Consider the following 19,919-nt stretch of genomic DNA (forward strand, 5'->3'; position numbering starts at 1 on the left):
TCTATATGCTCCTATATTGACGGTCTCTATACCCTTATCAGCCGTCTGCTATGGTTCGTCACCTCTGGATAGGTACCCATTCATATGTCAAGCCCGGGGCAATACTTGGGCAACCTGTGACTGCACGTTTCTGGCATTGTAATATCCATATTGCCACACACTTTGGTATTGGCGGGGCTCATGATACGTGTACCACCTCACCTGGCAGCGTCTTGTCTTAGGCCAATGCCTGCCATACGACTACAAGTCTTGACATACAACATTCTACGCCGTCTGGAATGCAATGCACTGTATCTTTACTCGACTGGGCAAGCCGAGGATCTTTTGTTCTGAAGGCCCTTCCGTACATCATACATATTCTATCGCTGCCACAAGCTATGATGCAATAGAAATTATCCTTTCAGTTTCAAACATTTATTTCTCATTCACTGCTCTGGGTTTGCAGTGTCAAGGACAACTCGCACAACTTTTCCCCATCCGTACATCTAAAGCAGAATTTGTTCAACTAATTCTGGGCGAGGTCTGTGGCTCGAGATCAAGTTTTGCATCAGGTTTTGGATTCGTTGGGATCCACGACTTCGCCGTCCGAGATTGGAAGATTGGGTGTAAACGATCTAGTATTGCACTCCGGTCCAAAGAAACGAGCAATAGGGGCACCACCTCTTTCACATATGGATAAATCAATGCGCTTCGTGTCCGAGGCTGCCGGCAGAACGAGTTACTCTCGCGATGAAAGAACCCCTACATGATTTTTCAAGCGCCAATTATCGGATAATCTCAAACGTGGTTCCTCTTTTATGTCTACAGGGACAGTTAGTCACAACTCAGATGACCAAAAATCAGACTCGATGCATGGTTCCAAGTACAGGTGGTGCTGATGAGCGGCAGTCCGCGTCAAGCTTATATAAATGGAATACACCTCTCTATTTTTGCGATGCCCAATCTCTCTGTTCTTGCTTAGGTCATATTCTCTTGGTAATACATTAACCAAGTGTTGTTTGTGTTGTGTTCAGTCCCCAGTGTCTCGCCTCAAGGAAAGTCTGGAGATACTTCTACAACATCAAGAGATTTATCAGCGACGGAGATGTTCAACCCACTGCCTTTGAATTCAAGATTCCCTTCTATTGATTTTAATTTTGACTTCCTTTCGAGATCGGTTCGCATAAGTTGATTGAACTTGAACTCGGCTCTGAAGAATGGTTTTGGCATACTTTATTATGAAGTGTTCCCGACAAAGTTGAAGTCTGCGTTCAGTCCTCGAATTTTGTGCTCCTCAGAGCATGAAACTTCTCCAAGCCAACTATCGGCTAGATATATCTCAAGAATCTAAACAGAGCAGCAAGATACGTTTTCAATCCCAAAATCTGCCCACAACTGGAAATTGCGTCGAAGGCTAGATGGGTGCACGTGATCGTCCGTTAGCCCCCGGCATCCTCCCATTCAAATGCCACTCCCACTCCCACTTCTACTCCCACTTCCAATCCCAATCCAAAACCCAGGTCTCACCCCACATCAGCTGTGAAGTCTATCAAGAAGAAAGCCTTCTCTTGCGACCAATGCCGTGTCCGAAAAGTACGGTGCGGCGGGGAACAGCCAGCCTGTCGACGCTGTGTTGTCAGGAATGATAATTGTAGGTATCTGCTTGCGCCGACGATTTCGTATACGCAGAAACTCGAAAATCGGGTAAGGGAGTTGGAAGGATTGCTTCAGCGCCAAGGCGAGAGGGTTCAAGGAAATGAGGAGTTTAGAGAGGGCGGCGATGGAGATGAGGAGATGATTTCTGGACCTGGATCAGGATTGCAAGGGGCTTCTGGAGTCGTGAAGGATTTTAGGTCAGGCTTGGAAAAGGGTATCCCATTGTCACATGATGGTATGGGGACGTTCGATGGCTTGAAAAGGGACGAGAAAGGTGGGATTACCTACCATGGTGCGACGAGCTTCTTCCAGCTACCGAATCCAGTGAGCAGGGATCCAAGTGAGGTTCCTGGGAGAGACGGAGGTGTGTACCCTGGGTTCTTGGAAGCCGCTGGAGGAGGGGATAGGAAGGAGAGGTTAGTGAATAATGCGTGGCAGCAGAGGGCGAAAGAGACGTTTGCGGAGACGCCGGTAGGTACTTGAGAAAATCTGAAGAATCGACGGATGATTAGATAATTATTTCTGTAGGAGCCATTCCAGTTTCTCTTGGATGTCCATTGGTGTTGGATTCAACCGCTTTTCAACTTTGTGTACAGGCCAGCTTTCACTCGTACGCTTTTCCTATTCAATTCAAAGCAAGACTAGAGCTGACTGTTTACAGGTGACATGGAAGTTCTGGGCTCGTACTACTCCCATACTCTGCTCAACGCTATGCTCTCACATGCGGTGAGATGGTGCAAGAACGACGCCAAGATCCGAAAATTGCTTGAACCTTACGAGAATGGGCAGCTTTTCTGGCGGCAGACACGGACGCTGCTGTTTGAAGAGCTGAGACAGGGACACAGCAAGATACCCACAGTTCAGACACTGCTTCTGCTCAGTGCACAAGAATGTAGTGCCGGGAACCGAACGCAGGCCTGGCTGTACAGCGGCATGGCGTTCCGGCTTATTGAGGACATGGGCATTACTATCGATGGCCAGAGATATGCAGGTGCTGTACAGTTATCGGATGAGGATATTGAGATTAGGCATCGGCTGTTTTGGAGTTGTTATTTCTGGGATAAGATGATTAGTCTTTATCTTGGGAGGTCGCCTACCTTGCAGCACTCAAATATCAGTCCGCCGCAGATCATGCGTAAGTTTTACACTCATAGATAGCCATGAGCCGTGCTGACAGCTTGCAGTTGACGACTCGGCCGAAACCGAGTTCTGGAAACCGCACGGTATAGTCTACCCAGAAGGTTTCGACTATCCGCCCACACAAGCGCATTCAATTTCATGCTTCATGAGGATGTGTCAGCTATCCGAGATCTTCAACCAGATCTTGATCCATATTTACGATCCACTTGGTCGAAACTCCGAAGCTGAAATTCAGGCCTGTCTGGCTACGGAGAGTAGAGCTTTGGGGAGGTGGTGGGATGACCTTCCGAGTTTTCTGAGGATTGATGCGAAAGAGCTGCCGGCTTTTTGTCCGCCTAGTCATATTGTTACCCTAAAGTACGTCCTATTTTCTCCACAAACACATCCTGTAGAAAGACTCATTGCTAACAGCATTTAGTTGTCTCTACCACACGTTCAAAATCCTCCTCTTCAGACCTATGCTCTTCCAACGATCTTCCAACATCGCCCAACAACGACCTGACCCCAACCACCTCGTCGAGTGCATCTCCTCCGCTACATCCATAATCGCCATCTTTGACTTATTCTGTCGAACGTTTGGAGACGATTACTGTATTTTATCGCTGTCGTATAGTGTTTATATTGCCGCTTCTATCTTCCTGCTGCAAGTACAAGCTACATCTGGACCGGTCGTGGGTGAGGAGATGACGTTTAGGAGGCTGGAGTTTTGTATTATGGCGTTGGAGAGGGTGGGGAGGATTAACCCTGGTGAGCGAATTCCTCTTTGAACTGCGTGCTTTGTGGTTTATCAGCAGCACTGCCTTTCCACTTTCTCGACTAACTCAAGCATACAGTCATCGGCAGCTCCCTAAACCTCATCACCCAAGCCCTCTCCAAACTCAACATCCACTTCCCCACAGATACCACCTTCGCCGGTCCTAGTCATCCACCAGTCAACAAATACCCCAGCAATATACAAGAACTCCGATTCTTACCACCCACAGCTGAACCAGTCCCCGCGCCACAGCTCCAGAATAATAACAATAATTTTGAGATTGATGCGAGTGCGTTCCAGCATCCAGCTGTACCGCTGCAGGATTTTGGGCTGGAGAATTTTGAGATCTCGCCGGAGATGCTGGATGCGTTTTCGTCGCTGGAACCGATTCATGCCACTGTGGGGGCGCTTTATGAGTTTAATCAGAGGTGGGATGCTGAGAGGGCAAGTACTGGATTTCTCGAGGCATATGGACCTGGCCGAAGGGATTCTGGATTCTGGACTCTGGATTCTGCGCAAGACGGAGCTTTGGGTTCCGACGACAAGGATTCGTGACTTCATGTCGGGTTGTGGAGATGAAAAGGTCCTTGAGAAGTGTATGCTGGAATGACGGTGCTGTCTGTATGAATCGGTCAGAGATAGTGACAGCTATTCCTGTCTATCAACATCCTTCTCTTCGTGACCAACATTCCAGAGGTTCTGGAGAGCGTGGTTAATGCGCGCTTCGTGCGAGTGGTAGGAAGGCGGGAGGGGTGTATACCATAGTGTAGTGGGCATGGTGTTTTGACTTGCAGAAGCGAAGCGAGGTTTTGGTATTGACGTCGATTTTGCAGTTGACGCTGTAGTGACTTGTACTGGGTTCCTCAAGAACTCAAAGAGACGGACGGACGCGTATTATGCTCCTGAGAAGAGGTTTGAGTGATGAAGGATACATGGAGATGGTCCTCTTCTTTGGGATTGAAGTCAGACTTGATACGCTGTAAACCTATTTTCAGACCATGAAGTTGAAGATGAACGTCTCTGGGAGCAAACTCCGTCTTTTTCCTGCTGAACTGAATAGCTTAGAGGTCGTGGGCTGTGAAGAAATCTTGGGATGATGCTTGGCGGGGGTGGAACAAATTTCGACAATGAAGTCGAAAGCCCCTCCTGCTGTCGGACTCCTATTCCTGCGTGTAATGGTTTTGAAATGCTTAAAGGTACATTAAAGAACCATCATCTCCCTCCACCTTCACAATATAACTCCCCCCTGAATCAACTCATCTTCCATCACTGCAAAAGTACCGCCTGGGACATCAGCCAAGACACAAACAATTAAGCGGGCACTAAAGAGCGTACAGTAACTCGCGTACTGTAGCTCCAAAACACAAGGCTCGGCCAGAATCCGACTTCAGTCCAAAATGGTGCGACGGAAAACCCTTTCTCCACCATTTTCATTCCTGCATCACCCGACATCTTCTTCTTCTGGCCACCTCTTTTACAAACTTCATCTCATCCATCTACTGAGTGCGAAAAGGCTGAAGTACGGATAGAGAACGAGGACTTGAGATTGAACTGGGTTGGCAGGAGGTTTTGTTTTGTTTTGTTTTGGATAAGGTAGGGTCGTATTGTACTGTGCTACTGTACAACCCCGCATTGAGATTGGGGGTGCGTGGGCGTGGGGTGACGGCTATTCTCCACACCTGAGTGGGTCAGGAACTGGTATATTGGGGAGGAAAACCACCGGGCAGTTGATGGTCTGTGAGAGATCATTGGCTCTGGTGTGTAAGGACGGCGAGGTGACGCTTTGGAATCCGGATCGCCAGTTCTGATTGGAAGGGTTGGATTCCAACGGGTTCATCATGTTTAAGGTTGATGTCAACTGGTATTATGCTTTTACCATCTTGGTGATTGCTGCAGGTGGTATTCCAAAAGGTAAGAACTTCTCTCTTGCGACAGTTAAAGTCTGATGTCGATTGTGATATTTGTAGGCTACGATGAGGGTGGATTCAGCGCCTCAACAGGCTTGACTTCCTTCAAGAACGACTTCGGTCTCGCCACCTCTCTCTGGAAGAACAACCCCTCAGGACTCGCCGATCGCAAAGCCAACATCTCCTCGTTTGGTGTCCTAGGTGCAGCATTCGGCTCCTTAATCGCACTCACGGTGAACGATCGTCTGGGTCGTCTGCGGTCTTGGCAATGCTTTGTCATTCTTTGGGCGAGCGGTATCATCATGCAGATATTCTCGTCGGGGATTATACCGTTCATGCTGTTTGCGAGGATATGGGGAGGTCTTGGAGCGGGTGGTTTGACGGTCGTGGCGCCGCTGTATTTGTCGGAGATTGCGCCTGCGAAGTCGAGGGGTATGGTTGTTAGTATGTATATGGTGGTTTTGCTTTCATTTCTTACGCTTGGTAAGTCTTCCATTTTTATCTTTATCTCTATGTTAGAGAATGGGTAATCTGATATGAACAGGTTTCTTCATCAACTATGCCGCCAACAAAACGATGGCATCAACAGCTACACAATACCGTCTCGTTCAAGCCGTACCCCTCATCCCTGTCGGCCTCGCATTCGTCTCCTCATTCTTCCTCTCCGACACACCTCGATACTTCGCTTCCAAAGATAGGGGAGATGAGGCCTTGGCAGCGCTTGCTCGTCTTCGGAATTCGAAGAGTGTTGATGACAGCTTGGCGGAGGAGTACGAGGAGATTCAGGAACAGATCAAGAACAAGAGACAGAATCTTGCCGGAGTTAAAGTAACTACTATTATCAAGGAAATTGCCACGAACTCTTCGTATAGAGAACGATTTCTTCTTGGAGCAGCTATGCAAACTGTTGCTCAGTGGTCGGGGGGAAATGGAATTACGTATTACATCCCACAGGTAAGCTAGTCGTCTTTTGAAATTGAGCACTTGCTAATATCGGTATCCAGATCTTCGAATATGCGGGTATTGTAGGCACAAATACATCACTCATCACTTCCGGCGCATATGGAATCGTCAAACTCGTCTTCACACTCGTCTTCACTTGGGGTCTCGTCGACGTCTTCGGTCGTCGCCGCTGCATGCTCACAGGACTAGGGATGCAATGCGGCACACATATTTACATGTCCATCTACATGGCGCTATTTAGATCATCCGAGAACAAACCCGCATCAGACGCAGCCATCGCATCCGTCTTTGTCTACGCAGTAGGCTGGTCCATCGGTCTCTGCACCGTTCAATATCTCTACGGGACAGAGATATACCCCACGCGAATCCGCAGCGTGTGCTACGCCACGAACATGGCACTACACTGGTTCTTCCAATTCGCAGTTGTGCGAGTTACGCCGAATATGTTTGTAAGCTTTGATATTTGGGGCGCGTATGTATTCTGGGCTATGGTTTGTGCGTTTGGTTTTGTGCTTTTGGGGGTCTGGGCTCCGGAGACGAAGGGTGTGCCGATGGAGATGATGGAGGAGTTATTTGCGGGGAAGTGGTGGATGGGGTGGAATGCGAAGGTGGATTTGAGGAGGTTTGAGAGGAAGGAGGGGGAGGACGTGGGTGAGAAGGATGGAGTGGAGACGGAGGTTGAGAGGATTTAGATCTGTATTGTTTTTTGGATTCCATGATATCACTAGCAAATAGAAAATTGCCTTTGAGTTGACTGCTGCTGGTGATGAGCTGTGCGGATTTCGTTTCTATGCGAGAATGTGATGTTTGATCATACCAGTCTCGAGGGATTGCGTGAGGTGTCGAAGCGACGCTTGACCCCATGAATAAACAGCAAAAGGAGGTGCACATACCTTAGACACAGTGGTTTTCCTTCTCGGAATACAGTCAAATAATGATTCCTCGTACGAGAACATGTGATGGCGGGCATAATGGTTGACCTTTTCTTCACTTAATCGAGCAAGATCGAAGATGTGATCGCTACCTGGCTTTTCTGTACTATTTACTCATCGCTTACAGAGGTCAATAATGGGCTCGTGCTTTTTTGACACCATCAATCACGTATAAAACCGATGCCTAATGAATTGGCGAGCTGTTATCGGACTTTCAAGATAACAGATCTGGTTTTTCGTGCAGTCTTTGAGGTCAGTGGGTCCTTGCAATTGGTCGAAGGCCTCACTTTAAATTAGGGGTAAAAAAGTCGTTGAAATAGTTTTGTATTAAGAGATTAGAAGAGAGACAGAGCATATTCAAATCATAAGAATGGACAAGATAATCTCAGACAAGCTCAAAAATATTTTACTTTTCCAGTGCAGAGTTGACTGGGTCAGCGGGTTCGTTGGAAAGTCCAGGGCAAGAGCCGAAGTTATCCCGTGCACATGACAGCTGGCTGACGTAAATCTGGCTGCATGAATGACAGGGGTCTGTTCATTTGAAGCTCGGAAGAATCTCAGGATGTTGACTGGCACGCGAATGTTGACGCGACAGTTTCTCAACAATTAATCAACATTCGATTTCAGCTCACAACGGCTATCTGGTCGCCTTAACCATATAACTACATATCCCGAAGCATATGCACCATATTCTGACGTCGCCCTCAGCCCAGGACGCGAACGGCAACGTGGGCAACCCGGTGGACACAGGACTCATTTCCCCCTGGACCCACGGACAACGAGGTCAATAACATGATTCTCTCGACCTGAGCAAATCTATTTGCATACCTCCGATGACACGAATACGAACCGCAAATATTGTACAGCCGTTGGGTCAAATATTGGATAGCAAACACTTTCAAGAACACGCGGAGACTAGAGCGGTCAAACGGGGCTTGATGATCGGGGACAAACTTGGGGTTACTGGTAGACATCAATACACGAAAAGATGGCGCCTCAAGGTGGAGGAAACATTAAGGTGGTGGTGAGATGTCGTCCTTTCAACGGCAGAGGTATATTTCCCAGGTTCTCTCGAGGGCAACCCCTCATTCTCTGCCCCCCCAGTACTGACTCTTTACTGCAGAACTCGACCGCGGAGCAAAATGTATTGTTCAAATGGAAGGCGCGCAAACGGTTCTCGTACCACCTCCAGATGCCGAAGAACGAATGCGAGCTGGGAAAGGAGGCGCAAAGGATGTTGGACAGAAAGTCTTCGCGTTCGATAAATCATACTGGTCTTTCGACAAGAGCGATCCAAACTATGCCGGGCAGGATGATCTACACGAAGATTTGGGGAAACCTTTACTGGATAACGCATTTCAGGGATACAATAACTGTATTTTTGCCTATGGACAAACTGGATCTGGAAAATCGTACTCCATGATGGGATATGGAAAGGAGGCAGGTGTTGTTCCGAAAATTTGCCAGGACATGTTCGAGAGGATTGCGCAGATGCAGACGAAGGACAAGAATGTCAAGTTTACCGTGGAGGTCTCATATCTGGAAATTTACAACGAGAGAGTCAGAGATCTGCTGAATCCATCTACGAAAGGGAATCTCAAGGTCAGAGAACATCCGTCTACTGGACCGTATGTGGAAGATCTAGCGAAATTGGTTGCGAGCAGTTTCAACGAGATTGAACACTTGATGGACGAGGGAAACAAGGCGAGAACAGTCGCGGCCACAAATATGAACGAAACGAGTAGTAGAAGTCATGCCGTTTTTACCCTTACTCTTACCCAGAAGCGATACGACACGGATACCAAAATGTCTCTGGAGAAGGTCGCGAAGATTAGTTTGGTGGATTTAGCTGGTTCCGAAAGAGCACAGTCAACAGGTGCTACTGGAGCTCGTCTGAAGGAAGGTGCTGAGATCAATAGATCGCTGTCTACGCTTGGTCGAGTTATTGCCGCGCTGGCAGATCTGTCAGAAGGCAAAAAGAAGAAAGGCGGGAAAGCTATGGGCCAGGTTCCATACAGAGACAGTGTTTTGACATGGCTGTTGAAAGATTCGTTGGGAGGAAACAGTATGACGGCCATGATTGCAGCCATCAGTCCTGCGGATATCAATTTCGACGAGACGTTGAGTACGCTCAGATACGCGGACAGTGCGAAGAGAATTAAGAATCACGCTGTGGTCAACGAAGATGCCAATGCCAGAATGATCCGAGAGCTGAAAGAGGAGTTGGAAGCTCTTCGAGGGAAACTGAGTGGTGGCGGCGGGGGACCAACAGAGGAGGTCTATGCGGAAGGAACACCACTGGACAAGCAAATCGTCAGCATTGTTCAAGCCGATGGATCTGTCAAGAAAGTCTCGAAAGCAGAGATTGCCGAACAGCTCAACCAGAGTGAGAAGTTGTATTCGGATCTTAACCAAACCTGGGAGCAGAAATTACAGAAGACGGAAGAGATCCACAAGGAACGAGAAGCTGCTCTCGAAGAACTGGGAATCAGTATCGAGAAAGGTTTCGTTGGCCTGCATACGCCAAAGAAAATGCCACATTTGGTCAATTTGTCCGATGATCCTTTACTAGCAGAATGTTTGGTGTACAACCTCAAGCCTGGAACCACGACGGTCGGAAACGTTGATGTCGTTGGAGAACACGTCTCTGAGATTCGATTAAATGGAACTCGTATCCTTGATGAGCATTGTACCTTCGAGAATACCGACAATGTCGTCACACTGGTGCCCAATCCTGGAGCAGCTGTCATGGTCAATGGCAAACGGATAGAAGAGCCCAAACGACTGCGAAGTGGATATCGAGTCATTCTTGGAGATTTCCACATTTTCAGATTCAATCATCCTATGGAAGCTCGGGCGGAAAGAGCTGAGCAGAGCTCGCTAAGACATTCGATAATTGCAAACCAGATGGGCGATTTTGAAAAAGTATCACCCTCGCCAAGTCCCAGACCAGGGCACGAGAGATCTTTCAGTAAAGCAGCTTCGGAGGTTGATTGGGATGCAAGTCAACCAGATTCACCAATGTCACTTCAACGAGGTCGAGATTCTGATTGGTCGTTTGCAAGGAGAGAAGCTGCTGGCGCTATCCTCGGGCCGGATAAGCAGATCGCTGGTTTAACAGATGAGGAGTTGAATATTCTCTTCGAAGATGTGCAGAAAGCGAGAGCTGAACGTGCAGGCCAGAATATGGACGACGATATGGACTCGGTCACATCCTATCCTGTGCGAGAGAAATATCTGTCGAATGGGACGTTAGACAACTTCTCGCTCGATACAGCTCTGACTATGCCATCGACTCCAAAACAAGGCGAGGTCGAAGACAAGATGCGAGAAGTACGAGAGGAGATGCAGGTTCAGCTGGACAAACAGAAAGAAGAATACCAAGACCAACTGAAATCTGCTGAAGCTGCCAATGTGGAAGTGGAGGAGATCAGAAAAGAGAAAGCCCGCATGGAGGAGAATCTCAGAGAAGTCAAGGAAGAAATGCTCAAGCAGCTTGACGCACAACGGAAAGAATTCGAGGAACGCCTTCAATCTATGGCTCCGAGGTCAACAGAAGGCCCTTCACCTCTTAGCGAACGCGAAATCACCATTGCAGAGAAAGTTGTCGAGCACTGGAGGAGTCGGAGGTACGTGAGGATGGCTGAAAGCGTTCTGCAATCTGCAGCAAATCTCAAAGAAGCCCAGATCATGAGTCAAGAGATGGACGAGAGTGTCGTGTTTCAGTTCACGATCGTTGACGTTGGTCACGATATGTGCTCGTCATATGACATGGTTCTGAATGGTATTTCCGGCGAAGGCGATGACTTCTTCCTCGAAGATGCGACGAAGCCCTGTGTCGGCGTACGCGTTATTGACTACCGAAATAGTGTTGTTCATCTCTGGAGTTTGGAAAAGCTACGGGATCGAGTTAGGCGGATGAGACAGATGCATCAGTATATCGATCGTCCGGAATACCTCCAGCATTTCCAGCTCGATAACCCGTTCATGGAGACCTGCATGCCCCAGTATACCCATGTCGGTGACGTTGATGTGCCGCTCGCTGCTGTCTTTGAGAGCCGAGTCCAGGATTTCAGCCTTGATGTTCTCTCACCATACACTTCCCACGCCATTGGTATGATTAAGTTGTCGCTTGAGCCATCGTCTGCTCGCGCACCTTCGAGTACCCTGAAGTTCAACGTGGTTATGCACGACTTGGTGGGATTTGCGGAGCGAGAGGGCACAGAAGTACATGCTCAGCTTTTCCTCCCAGGCGTTTCAGCAGAAGGTGGTGTTACAACAACTCAGATGATTAAGGATTTCGACGAAGGTCCAATCCGTTTTGAGAGTGTTCACAGTATGAGCGTGCCAATGTTCGGCCCAACCAATGTTTGTCTCCGTGTCGCCATCTTCGCTAAAGTTTCGTCGATGCACCTGGACAAGCTGCTAAGCTGGGATGATATACGGGACAACGTTCCGAGACCAAAGCAGAAACGAAAGAACGCTCGAATAGCAGAATCTCAATTCTACACGGAAGAGAAACACGATGTTTTTGCTCGGATACAGATCCACGAGCTGGCCGAAAATGGTGAATACCTTCCAGTCGAAGTCCTCCAGACAAGCGACCTGGACAAGGGATCTTTTCAACTCCACCAAGGTCTCCAACGACGCATTGTAATCAATCTGACGCATAGTTCTGGAGAAGCTCTTCCTTGGGAAGATGTTTCTGGACTCAGAGTCGGCCGTGTACAACTTGTTGACCATGTGGGGAAGTCGCCAGATCTCACCTCTCCCTCTCCAGATATACCATTGAAGCTTGTTTCGAAGCCAAAGGTTCAGCAAAATGCCAACGGTACCAGTAACGTCACTATCATCGGGCAATGGGATTCGAGTGCGCACGAATCGCTGCTTCTTGATCGTGTTACAGCAGACAAGTACAAAGTTCAAATGTCTCTTACTTGGGATGTATCATCTCCTAAGCTTGCTGATCTGATGACATTCTCGATTGATGTCTGGGGTCAGATTCTATCACGTTCGTATGTGCGGTCAACATCGATGTTTGCATCGCTATGGCAGACAGTACGAATCGTCCATGCTACCTCTGGCATTTTCTCGGTTGCTGTTCGTCCAACGCCCGTCAAGAGAGCAGGTGATTTGTGGCGCATGAACACCCAGAACGATTTCGTGAAAGGTGAAGAAGGCTTGACGAATTGGACGCCTAGAGGCGTAAGCCTGATACGGGACTACATTGCCGCGAAGAGGCGAAAGCAGCGGCATGCCGAGATTGAAGCAGCACAACCACTGCTTAGTCGCATTACTTTCCCAAAAGCATCTGCTAGCCCTGCCACAAATGGCGATACCCCACCAGCAGAGGCAGAAGCCTCTGGGCCAACACTCTCCGACCACGACAAAGAGATCTTGGAGAGGTATTTGAAGCTATGGAAGCTTTGCCAAGATCCAATAACTAATATTCTCACTCCCACGAACGTCGAACCTCCTTCAACCGGTGCACCACCTACGCAAGCTCAGGCACCAACATCACCTCATCTCCTCGCCACCGTCTCTCAAGTCACCAAGAACCCCACGATCCTCAAAGGTGGTTACCTCCTCACTCCCTCCGCCGACTCCTCCCGATGGGTACGACGGTTTGTCGAACTCCGCCGTCCATACATGCACATTCATTCCGTTCCCGACGGAGAAGAAGTCTGTGTCGTCTCTCTTCGCAACTCTCGCGTTGATCATCAGCCACAAATTGCTCGGCTGTTACGCCGTGACGGTGAGAACGGGGGTGGTGCGAATGGTCGTGGTAGAGCCCAGACGAATGATGAGGATCGTGTGTTTGCTGTCTATGGCACAGATAATACGTGGCTGTTTAAAGCGAGGAGTGAAAGGGAGAAGGTCGAGTGGATTTTCAAGATTGATCAGAGCTATTTCGGCGGGAGCGGAAGTGGGAGTGGTAATGGGACGTCAGATGATGACTATTACTAACCTCCGTCACACTGGATTGACTGAAGAACTGGACGGCGAGAAGCATTGCAGGTGTCGATAATCGGAGCAAGCGAGCGAAAGGGCGGTGGTAATTTTTTCTTTTTATTTTGCTTATGCATTTTGCTTTCGATCGCGATCCTGATCCTTGTTGTCGACCGATTTGGATCCCATAACGCCTTAATGTATGCTGGTGTATGAAATGAGTGTATGATACCCATGTTCAGCTAATTCTTACATATTCACTAATACCTTTTCTTTTGTTTACATCTACATAGATGGTTGGGGAGGTGGGAAGATTTGAGACGAGTTGTTGGAAAGGATGAACGAGTTGTATAGATCGGGGAGCTTGGATAGGTAGGAGAGGAGAATTCGATGAGTTGAACTCAGCCAGGCTTTGGCCTGTCCTTTTTTTGTCGCTTGCTTCAATTGTAGATAGTTGGGTAAGAATTCGTTTATGTTTATTGTCTTGTTCGTTCTGCTCTCCATTACTCCTCCTCATTCCCATCCTTCCCTTTCACCTCATCGTTTACCTCACCCCGACACTCACACACCCACCCATCACATCACATCACTCCTCCCTCCTTCAAACCCACTTCTCAGACTGCCCATCCACATCCCCCTCCATACTCCAATTCTCCTCAGCACTCCTCTCATTGCCACCATTTCCCCTCTCCATCTTCTCGCCTCCTTGCACAGCCTGGTAGTGTCCAGCGGGTGCATATTCGACCTGGTAGATGGTGTCGTAGGGACTTTGTTGTTGAGACTCGTTGAGCCAGCGGGATAGAGGGTTGTGAAGGTTGGGGTTGCTGTGGGTGTTGGTGCTGGTGCTGGTGTGATTGTAGTGGTTGGAGCTAGTGCTTGAAGGCTGGGAGGCTGGGTTAGAGGCTTGGGTTTGGTGGTGGGCTTGGGGGTGAGCGTTCGTGTAAGAGCTGGTGTTTGATTCAGAGGTGTGGCCTATGTGTAGCTGTGGCCAGGTACGATGGGTGGTAGTATATGTCTTGGGCTTGAAGGGATTTGGTCAGCGCTGTGTTGATGCCTCAGGGGACGAACGTACTTCTTTGCTGGTTGAGGCACTGGACTGGTGCGATGTGTGGTCTTGAGAGATGTTGGCCATTTTGGTGTCGGTGATGAGGGATACCGTGCTTCTTGGAGATTAATGGAGTCAAATTTTCAGGTAGGAATGTCAATGAAGTCGGGCTCTACGGAGTATGCATCGTTTCGAAAGGTTGAGGGTTGGACGCTTTATACTTTCGTGAAGTCGAAGTCATGGCCAGCATCCACGAGGAGATCACAATATCATGGTGCGAAGTTGTCTCGAGTGCACGAAGCTGGTGTGTTCAGTCCCCAGTACATCTCGCTGTAGGGGACTTTCGGACAAGAACCAGCACCGTCATTTCTGAGAAGGGCAGAGACACTTTGCTGTGGGGGACCTTTTCGCTCATTTTCGGGACGCTCACTGGCTCGGATGCTGTCTACTATTTTGGTATTCAGCACATCATCCCGGGTTTATGATCCGTTTACAAATGCGCCCATCTACAAAGGAGCATGGAATTCTGGGCAAGACATGAAAACAATTAGACGAAGTCAACAACTTGATGCGGGGGACTTTCTGCACCACATTCGACGAATGAGAAGAGCTCTCAGTATCTCCATAGGGCTTGTCAATATGGTTCAAGGTGTAACGCAGGTACATAAGCTTGAAAGCCTCCACGGCTGTCGGTCAATAGACGCGCTGCAGCCTTGCCCATGCTGGGGACTTTTGGAAACGAACATAACTGGGTATGGATCGAGATAGGATCAGAGGGATCTCGTGTGCCGGTTTAAGATCCTGGAGCAGATCCGGGTAGTTTGATGGATGCCGTCACCTTCGGTCACGGTACTAGGCGAATTGCTTAGACTGTATGTTGGGGACTTTCGTCAAGCCACACGTTGATGCTGCTTTCACGCCAGGGTCGTTCACACCTAAGGTACGTGCGGATAGGGATAAAGAATGCGCGGATTGGTGGACATGGCGATGGGCACCCACACGGAGCCTCTTTGAATCCCTTGTGGGAGAGCTGGCAAATACAAGGTTGTACGACCGGCTGGTGCCGGCATGCAATGTCCCCTGGCTCCAGGTCTCTCTGGTTGGCTCGGATTCGGTAGATTTCAGCCTCGCCAGCAAAAGCAGCATGCTGCCATGCTGGGGACTTTTGTTGATTGGTTTGCTACGGTACACCACATGCAAGCCACCACAGCTCTAGACTGTGAGAGACTTTCAGCACCTATCTCCAGGCGGTCGTGCTAGCCAAATATCTGATTGATACATGAGTGTGTGATGTTCGTGTGATGGTCTTGGAGACATCCACATCTTGTTCTCCGCGACTTTGTCATGTCGAGCTAAGAAGCAGCTCTTCCCTCCCAACTCACCCAAACTATTATTCTGATTGACTCTTCTCCAAAGCTCTCATACTTGGTACATACTGTCAAAACACCGCTTCCGCCAAAAACGGTTGCTAAGGATGGATGAAATTGGTGTTCTGCCGATGGCAGCCTTGCCTCAGGAGATGAACCTGGATCACGAAAGCGGTAAATCCGCCACTCATATCAACAACATACATTCGCGATCGGTTGCTCCAGCTGGTTTAAAATGGAAGGAAGTCACCAAGGAGCAATGGCCGGAGCTAAAGCCCTTCATTCGTCGCCTGTACCTCGACGAGAACATGACCCGCCAGGCTGTCACAAAACATATCGCCGAGGTGTACAACTTCCGACTGACGTATGTCAGACAATCCAAATGGCCCCTGATCATACTGACCTCGTTGTAGGAAACGACAATTCAACCGAAAGATTTCGGAGTGGGGCTTCGAGAAGAATACGAAGAAAGCTGAGAGACTGTCTGTGCTTGAATCGGTCAAGAGAAAGCAGGCTTTCGAGACCACGACGATTCGAGGACGGATGCTTGACAAGTCGAAATTGGAAAGGTGGAGCAAGCTTGATGGAGTTCCCCTGCAGGGTGAAATGAAGAATAGTGATATCACTGGCGCGACTTCAGGTACGTTTGATTGGAGGTATACGATATTTTGACGTATGACATGAACTGAAAAGCTGCAGGTGCCACATCCAAGATAGCTGAAGAGTCTGGAACAAACGGCGGACCAAATATTAGTCCTGGTTTCGTGGTCATTGAGAAAGGTCCAATCATTCCAGATGCCTCGATGATGGATGGTGATGCACCGGATAGCTTCCTCCCAGTAGACAGGAACAGTATGCCAATTAATATTTGGGAATCAGTCAATGTTATCGATTCTCCTCGACTCACAGGACTTTTAGGAGCATTAAGCCTCTATGAGTGCGAGTCATTTTCTCTTGACCGCTCGCTTCTGGGAGAGGGTCTGGACGTTGACGATGCTCTCGCGGAGATGGAAAGGTGTCCAGCTTCGAACTCTCAAGACGAGGAGAATGACCCCGCAAACTCGACCGCTGTCGTGGGGTCTGATGTCCACCATCACAAGCACAACCCTTTGATCATACCGACTTGGAAATTCCAAGATAGACCAACTGCTGGATTGTCTCCGTTCGCAGCACCAACTGCGAAAACGATGTCTCGAATGTATGGATTCTCGTCGCTAGACGATCTGCAACTTTCTGAGGCCAAATGCATGGCTAAGATGCGCAGATGGAGCAAGATGGCGCCTGTCAATATCCTCAATCTGGCGGATAGTATGGCGTTCATTGCGAAGCATTACCATTTTTCAAGAGATTACCATTCGGCATTGCTTTGGTATCGTCGGATCATAAGAATGAAGAGGCATGCGCCCGTTCGTCACCTGAATCCGAATCAGATATTGGACGCGAGTCTAAATGTAATTCTGTGCCTCTTGTTTAAAGGAGCTTGCGTCGAAGCTCGAAACCTTCACCGAGACTTTCATAAGACGATATTAGACCGCTTCGCCGATCAATACATAGCTATTGGGTCACGAGATACACTAGCCGTCTTACTCACTCAATTTGGGGAAAATAAAGAAGCAGAAGTAATATGTCTAGAACTACTGCAGATACAATTGAGCAGATTTGGAGTAATAAGTTATGAGGGTATGAAGAGTATATGGCGGTTAGCAGATTGTTTGTTCCGAAGAGAACTGTTTTCTCAGAGCGAAAAGCTAACCCGCACGTTCCTACACCTTTGGTCTCAGCTTCCAGGGTACTCTCATGTGGATACATTTCAGAGAATCACGACTTTCGACAAACATCTTGGTCTTGTAAGAGTGCTGAATGCCAGAGATCAACACCAAGAGGCTGCACAGTTGCTCCAACACCTCAATGGGGCATTCCCAGACCTGAGCGCGATTGAGGATAGAGGATCTTTTTCATACCATTATGAGCTGGCAGAGTCATGGAGACGTCAAGGCCGTCTGGCTAAAAGTGAACAGATATTGCAGGACTTGCTTCACTACCAAGAGGTATTCATGTCTCCGAGTTATCGAGCTAGCGTGTTCCACACGCTGGCGTTGATATCAGAGCAGACCGGCCGTAAGAGAGAAGCTGCATCTTGGTATAAGAAAAGATATGATCTGTATGTTGAGACATTTGGCGTTGAGCACAGGTATTCCATGGCAAGCTGCAAGTACCTCGGATATTGCTATGCGGATCAAGCACTTTTCGATGAAGCTATTTCACATTATGAGCGCACGATATCGGACATTAAACTGCTTCACCAGGGTGAAGAAGATGGTTCTCAGAACGAAAATATCGAGACGATACGAGGTTGGATGGTGCAAGTGGACACAGACAAATGCAAGGCAATCGGATTCGAATTTGCGGACCGAGGGCTATTTGATGATGCCATTCTGCATTTTCAGCAGCAGCGCACAAAGCTCACTGAAATGAAAGTGGATATTACAGGTGACCCTGCCATCAGTTCGGCTGAGGGAGGTATCACGAGAATTACTAGGTGGATATCAATAGTGCAGATGGAGCAATGCAAAGCGATCGGTTTCGGTTACGCAGACCAAGGACGTTTCAACGAAGCTCTTTCCCATTTTCAGCAGGTCGAAGCCGAACTCGTCGAAGCCAAAAGGAGCAGCAGTGAACCTGTTGCTGGTTCACACACAAAATCAATCGAACGAGTCCGCAGGTGGATTTCGAACGTGGTTGAGCGGGAGATGGCGAGTTTGGAAGAAACGGGATTTGATTTCGTCGATAAAGGTCAGTTCGAAGAAGCGATACTGTACTTCCGACAAGCGATCACGAGATTCACCGAGGTAGCAGCTAGAGAACCAAGTATCAATATATACCACGGATGTGCTGAGAAGGTGCAATGTTGGTTATCAACGGTATATGCTCTGATGTCCTTGGACAGCTGCTGGGAGACTGGAATGGGCTACGCAGATGACGGGCTATTTGACCAAGCTATCAAGCACTTCCAGCAAACCATGGATTCGATTAACCCAGCCGTAGAGAATGGTACCTATGATCCCAAGGAGTGTCTAGAGATCCTGCACTACTGGATACAGAGCGTAGAGGAACGGAAGGCACGGGCGTGCGAGGAGAGCGCTTCTGAACAAGACTCGGATGATTCTGGCCACGATATGGAGATAGAAGAGGAGATGTTGGCCTAGAAGACACGATCTGACTGCCAGACCTTCTTCCCCGAATGGCGTTCTTCACCAATACGGCCATCTACTCGAGTATTGTTTGGCAAAAGGTTCAAAAATCAAAAACATACAACAGTGGGTATTCGCTGGTGGTCACCCACCCAACTACTAATTCACCGATCAGAAGCTTGGGTTTGGCAGAGCGGACGGGATGCCCCATTCTCTTCAGTCTATGGTCGTATGTGGCATGCTTCCTCTTGTTTCGTTACTTGTATCTGATGTTCTCTGTCTAGAGATATGCAACATGAACTGACTTGGGGTTGTTATTAGATCAAGATTCCCTTAGCGCTCATTTACGCAGTAAAGGAAAACCTGTATTACAGGGAATGCGATAATAAAGTGTTTCGCATAGGTTTTAGCGTATGTTAGCTCAGGGTTAGGCAAAGAGTTAAAAGACCGGTGTCTGTGTTTCGACAATAGGTCTTTTCTAGTGAGCGAGCTTCACAAGCACTTTCCCACTCAACTGCCGTAGCGAGACCCTGTAATTAAGCGAAGAACGCTGAGATTTGAATGCTGCATTGTCGTCCAGGCGAGCCAGATAGTAACATTAGCGGCTCGCTTCAGCGTAGTGCCCTGGAAAAGTGTGGTTTCAGCAGTTCAGGGCCATTACTTTTGAAACCGTGATTAATAATTAATAAAGAAACAGATAAACAGAGTGCTTTTGTATTGTAAAAAATCAGGACCCCTTATCCTTATCATCTTCAAGCATTCACTGCCTCTTCTTCTCTGAAATGTTGAGGCACCCGCCTTGCTTGCGGGTAGGTGTGTTGAATTCCGTATGTTTTGTAGACGCACCTCCCCCATTCCGTCGCTTGAAAGTTGACACCACCTCACCCTACTGCCCGCTTAATACCACCCCAAAAGCAGGGAGGTTTGACTGAGGTGAGGTTTGTCGGTGGGTCCTGAGGTGAAGGCTACTAAACGCAACCAATAATCAAAGCGGCGGACGTTTTGTCAAGATCTCAAAGAGGGCAAAACTTGGCAC

General features: G+C 48.4%; 5 protein-coding genes across 5 annotated transcripts; 4 read left to right on the forward strand and 1 right to left on the reverse strand.

The window, feature by feature from the left end:
• Window positions 1-1,363: 1,363 nt before the first annotated feature.
• On the forward strand, window positions 1,364-5,518 carry ONS95_002884 (uncharacterized protein). The gene is made up of 6 exons (XM_058496168.1): window positions 1,364-2,106; window positions 2,164-2,245; window positions 2,297-2,770; window positions 2,820-3,132; window positions 3,194-3,522; window positions 3,609-5,518. Exons 1-6 carry the CDS (start codon window positions 1,774-1,776, stop codon window positions 4,082-4,084), a joined length of 2,007 nt encoding a protein of 668 aa, XP_058353419.1. The 5' UTR covers window positions 1,364-1,773; the 3' UTR covers window positions 4,085-5,518.
• Window positions 5,368-7,091, forward strand: ONS95_002885 (uncharacterized protein; the record flags this gene model as incomplete). The annotated part of the gene is made up of 4 exons (XM_058496169.1): window positions 5,368-5,440; window positions 5,497-5,919; window positions 5,981-6,390; window positions 6,441-7,091. 4 exons carry the CDS (start codon window positions 5,368-5,370, stop codon window positions 7,089-7,091), a joined length of 1,557 nt encoding a protein of 518 aa, XP_058353420.1.
• A 1,228-nt stretch (window positions 7,092-8,319) lies between these two features.
• On the forward strand, window positions 8,320-13,298 carry KLP8 (kinesin-like protein Klp8; the record flags this gene model as incomplete). Its single annotated transcript, XM_058496170.1, has 2 exons — window positions 8,320-8,383; window positions 8,455-13,298. The coding sequence occupies 2 exons, from the start codon at window positions 8,320-8,322 to the stop codon at window positions 13,296-13,298; spliced, it is 4,908 nt and encodes a 1,635-aa protein (XP_058353421.1).
• A 395-nt stretch (window positions 13,299-13,693) lies between these two features.
• On the forward strand, window positions 13,694-19,631 carry ONS95_002888 (uncharacterized protein). Its single transcript, XM_058496172.1, has 5 exons — window positions 13,694-16,056; window positions 16,106-16,332; window positions 16,392-19,009; window positions 19,059-19,112; window positions 19,170-19,631. Exons 1-3 carry the CDS (start codon window positions 15,800-15,802, stop codon window positions 18,896-18,898), a joined length of 2,991 nt encoding a protein of 996 aa, XP_058353422.1. The 5' UTR covers window positions 13,694-15,799; the 3' UTR covers window positions 18,899-19,009; window positions 19,059-19,112; window positions 19,170-19,631.
• ONS95_002887 (uncharacterized protein) lies at window positions 13,882-14,412 on the reverse strand (the record flags this gene model as incomplete). Its single annotated transcript, XM_058496171.1, has 2 exons — window positions 13,882-14,301; window positions 14,353-14,412. The coding sequence occupies 2 exons, from the start codon at window positions 14,410-14,412 to the stop codon at window positions 13,882-13,884; spliced, it is 480 nt and encodes a 159-aa protein (XP_058353423.1).
• Window positions 19,632-19,919: the final 288 nt, after the last annotated feature.

The sequence above is a fragment of the Cadophora gregata genome, assembly GCF_030347475.1.
Source record: "Cadophora gregata isolate MNR1 chromosome Unknown scaffold_12, whole genome shotgun sequence".
Taxonomy (NCBI): domain Eukaryota; kingdom Fungi; phylum Ascomycota; class Leotiomycetes; order Helotiales; family Ploettnerulaceae; genus Cadophora; species Cadophora gregata.

Coding starts and splice junctions, on each gene's coding strand:
- ONS95_002884 (XM_058496168.1), top strand. CDS start 1,774: ATGATTTCTGGACCTGGATCAGGATTGCAAGGGGCTTCTGGAGTCGTG. Junction 2,107..2,163: donor AGACGTTTGCGGAGACGCCG/GTAGGTACTTGA, acceptor TTATTTCTGTAG/GAGCCATTCCAGTTTCTCTT. Junction 3,523..3,608: donor GGTGGGGAGGATTAACCCTG/GTGAGCGAATTC, acceptor TCAAGCATACAG/TCATCGGCAGCTCCCTAAAC.
- ONS95_002888 (XM_058496172.1), top strand. CDS start 15,800: ATGGATGAAATTGGTGTTCTGCCGATGGCAGCCTTGCCTCAGGAGATG. Junction 16,057..16,105: donor GTGTACAACTTCCGACTGAC/GTATGTCAGACA, acceptor ACCTCGTTGTAG/GAAACGACAATTCAACCGAA. Junction 16,333..16,391: donor TATCACTGGCGCGACTTCAG/GTACGTTTGATT, acceptor GAAAAGCTGCAG/GTGCCACATCCAAGATAGCT.